A 13,739-nucleotide genomic window follows, 5' to 3' on the forward strand; every position below is an offset into this window, starting at 1 on the left:
TTTTTGAACTCCAGAAAGACACTTCATAAGGGCACACTGACTCACCAGCATAAATTCCACTTTCATTACACCGAATACCCAGATTTTCAAAAAGTTAGGAGGTTTCTGCAGTTTAGGAGTTGGGAGCAGATCTCTGAAGGCAGAGGGGCACGTTAGTGGGGTGGTGAAAAAGGCATATGGGACACTTGCCTTTATCAGCCGAGGCATAGATTACAAAAGTAGGGAGGTTATGCTGGAGTTGTATAGAACCTTGGTGAGGCCACAGCTGGAGTACTGTGTGCAGTTCTGGTCGCCACATTATAGGAAGGATCTGATTGCACTGGAGGGGGTGCAGAGGAGATTCACCAGGATGTTGCCTGGGATGAAACATTTAAGTTATGAAGAGAGGTTGGATAGAGTTGGGTTGTTTTCGTTGGAGCAGAGAAGACTGAGGGACGACCTGATCGAGATGTACAAGATTATGAGGGGTATGGACAGGGTGGATAGGGAGCAGCAGTTCCCCTTAGTTGAAGAGTCAGTCACAAGGGGATACAAGTTCAAGGTGAGGGGCAGGAGGTTTAGGGGGGGATGTGAGGAAAAACTTTTTTACCCAGAGGGTGGTGACGGTCTGGAATGCGCTGCCTGGGAGGGTGGTGGAGGCGGGTTGCCTCACATCCTTTAAAAAGTACCTGGATGAGCACTTGGCACGTCATAACATTCAAGGCTATGGGCCAAGTGTTGGTAAATGGGGTTAGGTAGGTAGGTCAGGTGTTTCTCACGTGTCGGTGCAGACTCGATGGGCTGAAGCGCCTCTTCTGCACTGTGAGATTCTGTTTGAGGGTCACGTTCTATAATTCTCCAGATGGTGCTAACCATGTCATTATTGTAACTAGCCTGAGTGTGTCATCAAAAATAACTCACATCCCAACTACTGAGATTTCTGCTGATCTACTCTTAAAAAATGTTACCCCTCCTTAATTTGTAATAATATAATTTATATAACCCAGCAAGCTTCAGAAACACGAATTGTTAAGGAATTGATTTTGACTTGCACATTTTCAGACAGCGTCCCTTGTGACCGGCCAACAGAAGATTCAGTAGAATCTGTTAACAGTAATGTCTGGTGTGCATCTCTGCTGTACGTGGATAGTACAGTCACAAGAAATAAAGAAATACTTTATATAGCACCTTTTACAACCTCAGGAAGATGTACATTGGGCGTAATCACTGCTGTAATGTCGGAAACACATTAGTCAGTTTGTACAGCACCAGATCCCACAAACAGCAATGTGAGAAAGGCTGCATTATCCATTTTAGTGATGTTGGTTAAGGGACAAATATCGGCCAAGAGACGGAGAACTCCCCTGCTTTTCTTCAAATAGTTGTATGGGATGTTTTACATCCACCTGAGAGGACAGACAGGCCTCACTTTCATGGTTTATCTGAAAGGTGGTATCTCCAACAGTGCAGCACGACCTCAAAATTGCACTGGAGCATCAGCCTAGATTTTGTGCTCAAGTCTCTGGAGTGGGTCTTGAACCCACAACCTTCTAACTCAGACAAGAGCGCTACCCCCGATCCACAGCTGGCACATGATCCAGTGTGCCCCAAAATCTCGGTGGGTCAACACATCATACTGTTTGGTAATGAGGGAGAAGGTTGCAGTCTTTATACTTGGCTTGTGCATGTTAGCCAGGCTACATTAGTACACTTTAATTAGCCTCACTGTAGATAGGGAGAAGCTGTTCCCGCTCGTAAAAGGATCAAGAACGAGAGGGCACAGATTTAAAATGATTTGCAAAAGAAGCAAATGTGACGTGAGAAAAAACTTTTTCACACAGTGAGTGGTTCAGGTCTGGAATGCACTGCCTTGAAGTGTGGTGGAGGCAGGTTCAATCGAGGCATTCAAGAGGGCATTGGATGATTATTTGAATAGAAACAATGTGCAGGGGTACGGGGAAAAGGCAAGGCAATTGCACTAGGACATAATGCTCATTTGGAGAGCCAGTGCAGACACAATGGGCCGAATGGCCTCCTTCTGTGCTGTTAAAATTCTGAGATTCTGTGAATTCTTGACTATGGAGGGTGTGGGGCTATGGAGGGTGTGGGGGCTCTGGAGGGGAAAATAAGCCAAGGTTTCTGCTCCTGATCATCATCAGTAACCTCTACCAGGAATTCAAGTGCATGGGCTTGAACACAAAATCAAGCTCAGCTGCAATGCCATCCATAGCCAAATAGCTAATATATACCACGAAACGAATGATCTTCAGAAATGGCTTTTGCTGAGATGATAAGTCTTTACATATATTTACAGGGTTGGACATTTAGCAAATTTACTACCAAAAATAAAAGGCTTCATCTTTTAAAAAAGTCAAACTTGAGTCTAATTTCTTTGGAGAATTTCTCAGTCACTTAGTCATTTAGTGTGAACAGAAGCAGACATTAGTTGCTTCGTCTCCCACACTCTATATTGCCATATCTCAGGGTCTCTCAAACTTTCTCAATTGCACAACACTTTGTGAGGGAAGCAGAGTCTGTAGGTCAGTTGAACGGGTGTTACAGGGAACACTGGAACATCGCAGAGGAACAGAAGAAAATCAATGCTTCTCTTGTGTGACGTTTCCAACTAAAGGACCTGTTGCTGCAAAGGTCAAAAACCAGCACTCAGCACTATATTAAGGCATCGATATCAGGCCAGTGGAGTTCAGTAAGTACTCCCTCCGCCAAAGGGTTTGAGGGGGTGGGGAAAGAAAGTGCTCATATTGATCCCATTGGGTTGCCACTGTCCGCAGTGGGTTAGGACAGAGGAAAGAAACAGAATTTATGGGAGTAGCGCAGTGAGGGAATCTGGTTACACAGTTCGATTCCAATAGCACTGCCCACTCTTGTTCATTCAAAACAGTTCCTGGCTCAGAAAAAAACGCTGGTTCAGTACAAATTAAATAAAACATCACAGGTTTTTCTTTAAAAGCATGATTTCAGTTTGCATTAACAGATCATTGAAAATAAGTACTTCAAAGTTGTATACCCTTCAGATAAGCTGTTTTAGATCTGAGCTGCTATCTTGGGAAAAACTCTCAGCACTCTGCATGAAGACATGAAGATGCAGATATTACACCAGATCAGTACAGAAGTACTGGAGCAGTCTCCAAATGCCATGGGATATCAGCTGTTTGATAAAGGTTAGTCAGTGAACAACACACCATATTTAGAGGGCAGTCTGAAGCAGGTCAGAGTATAATAAAATAGAGAATGTTTTACCAAGCAAACTGGGTGCATAAGCTATGCAATAGGGATACTGCCTGTTACCTTTGGTTATTGTGTATTTATAACATTATAAACATCTAAATAACAACATAATATTCACCAATCTTCAGCATAAAAACAGAGCATTATCTTGTATCATTCAGCTGCCTAGCAACAGTCAGGATCTCCTTGGCACCTTTGCTAAGCAGTAGATTAGCCAATTGCGTCCCTAATTTTTCAGCCGCTGCCTGGGAATGGTGAGGTATCCTCTTTGCTGTGATCCCAACATGCTGAACGTCATCATTGCTGCAGCCTTCATCCTGAGGGGAAGACAGGCATCAGTCATTTTACTCTGCAAAGTTTTAGGCCTTGGAATTTCTCTACAACGTTTTTAGAATTAAATTTGAGAAAAAGTGATGAATGGGAGTGAGTCCACAGGGTAAAACTGCAGTTACATTGAATTGACAAACCTAGTTTAAGTGCCATTGTGACTCAGTGACACACTCTCCCTACTGAACTAAAAGGTTCAAGTCCCACTCCAGGAATTGAGTCTATAATCCAGGCTGGGACTCCAGTGCCACATTGCTGATGATGAGACATTAAACTGAGCTTCTGACATTTTTCTAGATGAATGATCCAAGTGTCCTGACCAATATGCCTTTTTCAACCAACATCACCTAAAAAAGATTACCTGCTCATCCATCTCTGCTTTCTGTGGGACTCTGCTGTGTACAAATGCAGCCAAGCTTACCAACAAAATAACACTGTGTGCTTCACTGCCATCAGGGCATGATCGGAGGCATCCTGAGAATGTGATGAGGTGTTACATAAATGCATGAGACAGATATGTCACTGGGACACTTGAGGGTCCCTTACATGGGTTTAATGCACCTTTTCAGAGTAATAAAGGTCTAAACCTTACTATACATAATCCGATGATGCTTAATGGAACGTTGTGTGGGAACTAACCCATCCGATACCTAACCTGGGAGGTACTAACACAGGAGGCAAAACGCCTGGTTATCTGTGCTCCAACTCTGGCAGTCAATGGGCTTCTGATGTGAGACTCTCTACCCACCTCCTGTCATCAATCCACCCTTCAAAGGAACACTTAGTTGACGGGTGGTATCTACCTCAGTGTAATCATCATGAATTCCATTTTGGTTAAACATGCATCATTGATGGTGCCACTGCAGATTTCCCCCCATTCAGCTGTTGAGCTGTGCAGTGGGACATGAGGGGCCCTTCAGAATGCACGCTGGTCAAACACTGCCTCAGTGATTGTACCTTTAACTACAGGTCTTTCCTCCATCAATGTTCAGTTCGCTGAAATACCACACGTCAAGTGCAACACGACATCTAATCTCATCCTTCCAGAAGGACCTCATCCTGCCCAGAGAAACAGCCACTGGGACAAGTAGAAAGGGCTCCAGTTTCAAAATTCTCATCTGGAGGATTTCTCATCCCATTGTACTGCTCCTAATGCAGCCCCAGGTGAGATCAGTTAACTCAAAGACAGCCGACTGTCTCACTCAGTTACACACTAGGCAACGTGCGAACCACCTGGGGAGCTTCTAGACTTGAAATGGTGGGCACTGGGAAACCATGGGACATTCCTGGTTGTCAAAGGGAGGTCTGCATTTCTTTAATGTCTACCAATGACTTCAGGTCGATCCCCTCCCACAATGGAGCTTTACATCTAGTTAAGTACTTCTGAAGCAAAGTTATTGTTGGTACGCAGGGAAGCACAGCAGGTTTTCCTACACAAAGCTCCTTGCAATGAGATAAATGGTGAGATATCAGATTTTTGATAAACATTGGCCCCTTGCCCATCTGGATTGTGGATGTACCTGGGTTTGAGTTGATACACTTATTTGCATAGTATCTTTCAAGCTGTCAGATCCATCGAGACTGTACACAGCCCCTGTGAGGTAGAGCTGCAATTGAAAAATTCCGAGAATTAACATGTAAATTTGAAGCAGCAAAAATGCAAAAAGATGCCAGTCGCATCATCAAAAGCAGAATTACCTGATTTTCATTAATGGCACTGTGAACAGCAACAGGTACACTGCAGCCGCCTTCCTATACAAAACATGGGAACACAGCCAATTAGTTTATTTACAACTTCCCCACCTCACAACCATAATACAAATGGAGATTAGACCAATCATCACGTGGGAATGAGAACAAACACCAAATGCTGAACTGTATCAGCCAAAAGTTTCTGGTTTCAATCTGAGTCTGTAACGTTAGCTGATGTCACAAAACAGCAGCTCAACACTGGGTCCAGGGGCAGGGGGAAATCAGCCCTGAGTCCCATTTCTCTGCAGTGGCTCCAACTACAATGGGAATAGACAATGCATCAAGATAAGATCAAGTTTAACTGTAATGTACCTTCCCAACTCTCCCACTGAATGGCCAATAAATGGGGGTATGGATGTGTCTGTTACTGTACTAAGAATCAAAAGAACAAGGTTCAAATCCCACTGTGGCAGCAAGAGAACTGGAATTCAGTTTTTAAAAAATCTGGAAATAAAAATGTTGGCAGTGAAAGTGACCACGAAGCTGTTGGATTGCTCTAAAATCCCAACTGATTTTCTAACGTCCTTTAAGGGGGAAGCCTGTCATCCTGACCTGGTCCTGGGTCTACACGTGACTCCAGTCCAACACCAATGTGGTTGACTTTGAAGTGGCTCATCAAATCACTCGGTTTAAACAAGCTGCTACTGAAGGTAGGGCACAGACTGCAGTGGGTTGAAGGAGTTGGCCCACCAGCAGTGAGGGGCACATATGTACAGTATCAACAGAGTCAGAGGAATAACCAAGAATGTTTTTACAAGTCTGCTGAGCCAAGCAGGGAATGCTGGAAATGCACAGAGAACAAGTTAGCATTTTGGGTACAAGGGCTATGTTATGTTAACCTGCAATAAAATACCGTGGATGCTGGAAATCTGAAGTAAAAACAAAGTCCTGTAAGAGCTCAGCATGTCTGGCAGCATCTGTGCCGAGAGAAACAGAGTTAACACCTCAAGTCCGTATGACTCTTCTTTGGAACTAGAGGAAGGTAGGAATGTGATGGGTTTTGCGCTGTTGAAGAGAGTGGGAGGGATGGGGGGGCGGGCGGTGAAAAGAGGTCAGGGATAGATTAGGTGACGCATTTTCCACATTTCTGCCCTCACCACTTCTCCTCCCTCCCAGAACCACAATAGGGTTCCCCTTGTCCTCACTTCCACCCCATCAGTCTCCACAAGGGTCAAAGGTCATCCTCTGCCATTTCTGCCACCTCCAGCATGATGCCACCACCAAATATATCTTCCCCTCCCCTGTTAGTATTCCATAGGAACTGTGCCCTCCGCGACACCCTGATCCATTCCTCTATCACTTTGTCTTCTTCCCATGGCAGCTTCCCATGCAATTGCAGGAGGTGTAACACTTGCCCCTTTACCTCCCCCCTCCTCATTGTCCAAGGCTGTTACTTCTGCACTTCTTTCAACTTACTCTACTGTATTCACTGCTCCCAATGTGCTCTCCTCGACATTAGGGAGACCAAATGCAGACTGGGTGACTGCTTCGTGGAACACCTCCACTCAGTCGCATCATCTTGTTCTCATGCTCACCTTTCTGTCCTTGGCCTGCTGCATTGTTCCAGTGAAGCTCAACACAAACTGGAGGAACAGCACCTCATCTTCCGACTAGGCACTTTACAGCCTTCCGGACTTAACATTGAGTTCAACAACTTCAGACCATGAACTCTGTTCTCCATTTTGAATTTTCATTTCCCTAATTGCTGATCTGTATCGTTCTCATGTTTTTGCTTTCAGACAGAGTTGATCTTTATTCTGCCATTAATACCTACTCTGAACCAATGCTTTGCTTCTTCGCTGCTACTATTACCCATTCCCTTTGCCTTTTGTTCCATGACATCTTTTGTGTTTAATCTTCCCTGCCCTCTAACCTATTCCCTGACCATCCCCCACTTTTGCAACAGCATAAAACCCATCACATTTCTACCTCTCTCCAGTTCCGAAGAGCCACACTGGACTCGAAACGTTAACTCAGTTTCTCTCCACACAGATGCTGCCAGACCTGCTGATTTTCCTATCACTTTCTGTTTTTATTATGTTAACCTGCCTTTTTCTTTCAGATGCTGACTGACCTCCAGCCTGCTTCCAGCATTTTATGATTTGATATCCAGTTATCAGTAACTGCCTTACCCCTGGCTAAACGTACAGCCCAACTTTGCAGTTTTCCGAGCTGGAAGCTGCTCATTTCCAGGTAATTACTGGAGTTTAGCTGCAGAGTTTAATTTATTTTTAACTGTACCAGGTGCTTCATGAAGGAGCGCTCAGCAATGCAGCGCAGGACTGTTTCCGTGTCGTTGAGAGCAGATACCATGTCCAGGACAGCAGTGTCATTCATTCTCACTTCTACACCCAGGGCACCCTGAAACCAAACAGCAACACATATACATTAAACAGCAGGAGTGTTAAAAATGCCTTGTACACAACACAGGCAATCAGATTTTACACCTGTATTATTTACCACTATAAAACAACCATAGAAATTAAACACTCAACAATTAACAAATACTTTCACATTCTGCTTTTTGTCTCATCACTTTAACAAATACAGAAATGGGTTGGAATTCACAAACATACAGAGTGTGAATGTATGTGGGGAGGTCACAGGTCCAATGACAACATCTACAAAATTTCAATTGGTTTCTGAGCAACGTCGGAAACAAACAGGTCGGTCAGTACCTGAAAAAAGTGAATTTTCCTGCCACAGATTCTTTACTACAACATTTGAAGCTTAATTATTTTAAGTTTTGATGAAGACAACTCTTGAATGCTGAATTGCCTAAAGGACAGTTAGGTATGGGCAATAATTACTGGTCTTACCAGCATCAGTAACATCCCATGAATGATTCTGATGAAGCTGCTGTTTATAATCCAGCATTCTGTGTTCTAAACTCTAGTTACCTACCATGATCTGTACAGGTAGGTTGAGAGAGTATGTACCATGGCCGTGGTGTGTGTTGTGGGGCTAAACCACGATACTTCACAATCACTAATTATGCAGCAGTGTTGTATAATTCACATTTACCTGGCCCACGGCATACATACAATCTTCAGGCTCTAGAATCTGCAAGAAAAAAAAATGACTGCAGCTATGTGCAAACAGGAGCATTCTGGCAACTTATCTTATTTCTCAATATCCATCGAAACAGTAAATAAAACACTGATAACAGAAACCGCTCATTGATACCTCTCCAAACTGCAAACATTGTTCCTACATCAGGACAAAGGAAGCAGGCACTAATCTTTGCTTCATCACCAAGAAATAGAAAGGCTAACAATCCAAGAATGAAGTTTCCCTTGCAGAGTGTAGGTGTGCATGGATAGAACTGGCTGTGCATTAAGGCCACTAGACCCAACACAAGAACCCCAACCAGAACTAAAGCCTATAATTCTCCCATTGAAGCATTCAGCAGTTTCTCAAATGATTTCACTGCTCTGTCGTGAATCTAGATCATGCCTCAATCTCTCTGCATGAGGAACTTCACCTGACCAGTCCCACTTTACAGTTCAGTAGTTTGTATTCCTTCTCTGTGATAAAGTGATGCTTGGATGCTGTTACTAACTTATACGTCCCCTTATCATGTTTCAGAGTGGGGAGGTACACTGGCCCCAGAGGAGATGAGCTAATGAGTTACAAAGCAAATACCATCCATGATGCTACTGAGACATCCGCTGGCTTAGAAGCAGGAAAGAAGTGAATAGATCCAAAGAAGAGTCATATTGGATTTAAAACGTTATCTCTGTTTCTCTCTCCACAGATGCTGCCAGACTTGAGCTCTCCCAGCACTGTCTGTTATTTCAGATCTCCAGCATCTGCAGTATTTTGCTTTTATTAAGTGAAGGGAGATTGGTTACCAGCAGCTTTATCACAAGGTTCTCTCAGGTTAGGAAATGCACAACAGGTTATTAAAAGCCATACCTGACTGATCCGATTCTCCCATCCCATTCTTCGCAGGCCAGCTGCTGCCAGTACAATAGCACTGTAATCACTTTTCTCATCAAGCTTCTTTAGCCTTGTGTTCAAATTGCCACGCTGTGATCAAAATTGTTAAAGAAACACATGGGGACCAGTATGAAAACTAGACCTGGCAACGCTGGGGCTGCCCTCCTGACACCATTCAATCAGCAGCACAGATACAGACTCCAACATCACTTCAAAGCCCAGGTTTCTCACACCATAATATTCAACAAACCCCAGCTGACATTGTCACCCACAAGAGGTGGAGACTTTACTCAGGAGACAACTCACCTTTGCTGTTAAACAAAAACAGTCTTATTAACATGTCAACTGGAATGACACAAAGATAGGTAGGAAAGTAAGTTGTGAAGAGGACATAAGGAGGCTACAAAGGGACATGGGTAGGTTGTGTGAGTGGGCAAAGGTCTGGCAAATGAAGTGTAATGTGGGCAGATGTGAAATTGTCCATTTTGGCAGGAAGAATAAAAAAGCTTATTGTCTAAATGGTGAGAGATCGCAGATTCCTGAGATCCAGAGGGATCTGGGTGTCCTAGTGCATGAGTCACAAAAGGCTAATGCAGGTGCAGCAAGGAATTAGGAAAGCTAATCGAATGTTATCGTTTGTGAGGGGAATTGATTACAAAAGTATGGAGGTTATGTTTCAATTGCACAGGGCACTGATGAGACCACATCAGGAGTACTGTGTACAGTATTGGTCTCCTTATTTAAGGAAAGATACAAACATGTTAGAAGCAGTTCAGAGGTGGTTTATTAAGCTAATACCAGGAATGGGTGGGTTGTCTTACGAGGAAAGGTTGACCAGGTTGGCCTGTATCCGCTGGAGTTTAGAAGAGTAAGAGACGATTTGATTGAAACCTTTAAGATCCTGAGGGGTCTCGAGAGGGTGGATGTAGAGAGGATGTTTCCTCTTGTGGGAGAATCTAGAACTAGGGGTCACTGTTTAAAAATAAGGGGTTGCCCATTTAAGACAGAGATGAGGAGAAATCTTTTCACTCGGAGGGTTGAGAGTCTTTGGAACTCTTCCTGAAAAGGCGGTAGAAGCAGATATTTGAATATTTTTAAGGCAGAGGTGGATAGGTTCTTGATTAACAAGGGGGGGGTGAAAGGTTATCGGGAGTAGGAAGGATTGTGGGGTTGAGGTTACAATTAGCTCAGTCATGATCTAATTGAATGGTGGAGCAGGCTTGAAAGGCCTACACCTACTCCTAATTCGTACGTTCGTATGGAAACCCCTCTAAACAATGTTGGCACACAATAAAATCCAACAGAAAACAGCATCTCAATTTTCATTTTAAAGACTAGGGGAATTTTGTTTCTGCAAATCAAGGCCACCGGCTCTCTAGAACCAATGAAAGGGGTGAAAGGTTATCGGAGGTAGGCAGGAATGTGGGGTTGAGGTTACAATCAAATCAGCCATGATCTTATTGATCATGAAGTGGTTGAGGCAAATAGCTTAGCTGCTTTCAAAAGGAAATTAAAGGAGTATATGAAGGAAAAGGAAGTAGAAAGATTGGCTGAAATCCAAGATGGGGTAGACGGAACAGGAGAAGCCTCGTGTGGAATATAAACAGCAGCATAGACTAGTTGGGCCGAATGTCTGAACGGCCTTGACAAGGTGGATGTGGAAAGGATGTTTCCTCTTGCGGGCGAGTCCAGAACCAGGGGGCAGTGTTTTAAAATTAGGGGTCGCTTTTAGGACAGAGATGAGGAGAAATTTTCTCTCTCAGAGGGTTGTGCGACTTTGGAACTCTCTGCCTCAGAAGGTGGTGGAGGCAGGGACATTGAATATTTTTATGACAGAGGTAGATAGATTCTTGTTAGGCAAGGGAATTAAGGGTTATCAGGGGTAGATGGGAATGTGGAAATCAAAACACAAGGTCAGCCATGACCTTATTGAATGGTGAAGCAGGCTCAAGGGGCCGAATGGCCTACGCCTGTTCCTATTTATGTTCTTATGAATGGCCTGTTTCTGTGATGTATTTTATATGTAATTCCATATAATAATCTATTAATACCCTAACCTTGCCATTTGAAGAAGAAAGAATTCAAGTCGATACGGATAGAGCAGAGGAACAGGGGGATGTTGACAGTTTTCTCAGGTAGCTGGCACAGGCACTGTAAGGGTTAATGACTTTCTCTGCTGTACAATTCAACAATTGTGTGAGAGCGGATTTGAAGAACAATAAAAGGATACAATATCCTTGAATTCCAAATGAGGAAATCTCCTTCTGAGCTGTGCTGCTCGTCGTAAAGAGCTAGTTCCCACCACACTGTAAAAGAGAGAGCAAGCGGGAGAGGGAGAGGGGAGAGGGGGGAGAGGGGGGGGAGGGAGAGGGGGGAGAGGGGGGGGGGAGAGGGGGGGGGAGAGAGGGGGGGGGAGAGGGGGGGGGAGAGGGGGGGGGAGAGGGGGGGGGAGAGAGGGGGGGGGAGAGGGGGGGGGAGAGGGGGGGGGAGAGAGGGGGGGGGAGAGAGGGGCGGAGAGAGGGGGGGGGAGAGAGGGGGGGGAGAGAGGGGGGGGGAGAGAGGGGGGGGAGAGAGGGGGGGAGAGAGGGGGGGAGAGAGGGGGGGAGAGAGGGGGGGAGAGAGGGGGGGAGAGAGGGGGGGAGAGAGGGGGGGAGAGAGGGGGGGAGAGAGGGGGGGAGAGAGGGGGGGAGAGAGGGGGGGAGAGAGGGGGGGAGAGAGGGGGGGAGAGAGGGGGGGAGAGAGGGGGGGAGGGGGAGGGGGAGGTGGAGGGGGAGGGGGAGGGAGAGGGGGAGGGAGAGGGGGAGGGAGAGGGGGAGGGAGAAGGGGAGGGAGAAGGGGAGGGAGAAGGGGAGGGAGAAGGGGAGGGAGAAGGGGAGGGAGAAGGGGAGGGAGAGGGGGAGGGAGAGGGGGAGGGAGAGGGGGAGGGAGAGGGGGAGGGAGAGGGGGAGGGGGAGGGGGAGGGGGAGGGGGAGGGGGAGGGGGAGGGGGAGGGAGAGGGGGAGGGAGAGGGGGAGGGAGAGGGGGAGGGAGAGGGGGAGGGAGAGGGGGAGGGAGAGGGGGAGGGAGAGGGAGGGGGGAGGGAGGGGGGAGGGAGGGGGGGAGGGAGAGGGGAGGGAGAGGGGGAGGGAGAGGGGGAGGGAGAGGGGGAGGGAGAGGGGGAGAGAGAGAGAGAGATGAGAAAACCGCACAAAAAAAACTTCCCTGGATTAAAAAAATTTATAACAATCCAACATAAGAGCTTTTTCCTTCCCATCCTAAAAAGCACCTTCTCTCTACAGATTAAAGCCTGTAGCTGTATCAATGCCTTACCTCCTGTCCGGTAGTGTGTTCAGGGATTTTCCTGCATGGCTCGGGTGTAGAACTACAGCATCAAAGGGAATTTCACGCCTGTAACAAAACCGCTGTAATTATAAATCAGGGCTCACCCCTGTATATGGTCTGCAGTTTACTTGCAATGAAAACAGTAATTTTACCGCTTGGGGAATGTTCCCAGTCAGAGCAGGGAAAGGCGGCAGTGAAAAGGGAACAAAATGCCCACAAAGAATTGGGAAGGGGAAGGGACAATTATTAAATGTTAAATCTGTAAAGTTGTCCACACTGCTTTTGCATCATTACATCAGATATATAAACTAAAGGAGATGGAACACCCTCCCCGCACGGGGTTAGATACAGAGTAAATCTCCCTCTACACTGTCCCCATCAAACACTCCCAGGACAGGTACAGCACGGGGTTAGATACAGAGTAAAGCTCCCTCTACACTGTCCCCATCAAACACTCCCAGGACAGGTACAGCACGGGGTTAGATACAGAGTAAATCTCCCTCTACACTGTCCCCATCAAACACTCCCAGGACAGGTACAGCACGGGGTTAGATACAGAGTAAATCTCCCTCTACACTGTCCCCATCAAAAACTCCCAGGACAGGTACAGCACGGGGTTAGATACTGAGAAAGAAAATATTACAGGATAGGAAATAGAGAGGTAAGAGGAAGTAAGCTAAGAAAATAGCCAGTTGTCCCATAGCCTGCCTCAACTCACAATGGACAAAAAAGAGGAAGTCATGAAATGTTATCAATCCTGACTATGTTTAACTTGTACCTTATGTGCGTGCAGATAAATGTTAAAATGAAATTGTAAGCTTTGTGTGAAAACCAGGAAAGTATTCTTGGAGCATAGCCGGAATAAAATGAACTTTGTGCGTGATTAATTACATAAGTATGGTGGGCAGCTTGTTTTTTAACTTCCCTGCTCTTTGTAGTCTATGTCTCGTAGGCTGTTGATTGTGTTTTAATTTGGTGCAATATGTCTTGTAAAAAGTCTGTCTTTGTAAAACTGTCTGTCTTGCATCTGATGTAATTACTTAGTTAACTTACCGATTACCTGACCTATTGTGAGATATAACTGCATGCACTGGTAACAGTCCATGTATAACTACCTGATTGTTACATGATTATAACCAGATAAAAAGGATCAGGTGTTGTCTCAAGGA

General features: G+C 45.5%; 1 protein-coding gene and 1 long non-coding RNA gene across 2 annotated transcripts in view; one reads left to right on the forward strand and one right to left on the reverse strand.

Moving 5' to 3' along the window:
- Positions 1–13,739, forward strand: part of LOC144671623 (uncharacterized) — a 1,108,978-nt gene that overhangs the window by 902,577 nt on the left and 192,662 nt on the right. The window lies entirely within an intron of this gene.
- Positions 2,918–12,630, reverse strand: hmbsb (hydroxymethylbilane synthase, b). The gene is made up of 8 exons (XM_078533622.1): positions 12,559–12,630; positions 11,480–11,555; positions 9,226–9,339; positions 8,332–8,370; positions 7,549–7,668; positions 5,254–5,307; positions 5,076–5,162; positions 2,918–3,545 (listed from the first exon to the last, which is right to left on the reverse strand). The coding sequence occupies exons 3-8, from the start codon at positions 9,250–9,252 to the stop codon at positions 3,372–3,374; spliced, it is 501 nt and encodes a 166-aa protein (XP_078389748.1). The 5' UTR covers positions 9,253–9,339; positions 11,480–11,555; positions 12,559–12,630; the 3' UTR covers positions 2,918–3,371.

The sequence above is a fragment of the Cetorhinus maximus genome, chromosome 2 (genome assembly GCF_964194155.1).
Source record: "Cetorhinus maximus chromosome 2, sCetMax3.hap1.1, whole genome shotgun sequence".
NCBI classification, from domain to species: Eukaryota; Metazoa; Chordata; class Chondrichthyes; order Lamniformes; family Cetorhinidae; genus Cetorhinus; species Cetorhinus maximus.

Coding starts and splice junctions, on each gene's coding strand:
- hmbsb (XM_078533622.1), bottom strand. CDS start 9,252: ATGGGATGGGAGAATCGGATCAGTCAG. Junction 8,371..9,225: donor GGGAGAATCGGATCAGTCAG/GTATGGCTTTTA, acceptor TTTTTCTTGCAG/ATTCTAGAGCCTGAAGATTG. Junction 7,669..8,331: donor GTATGTATGCCGTGGGCCAG/GTAAATGTGAAT, acceptor GTTTGGTTTCAG/GGTGCCCTGGGTGTAGAAGT.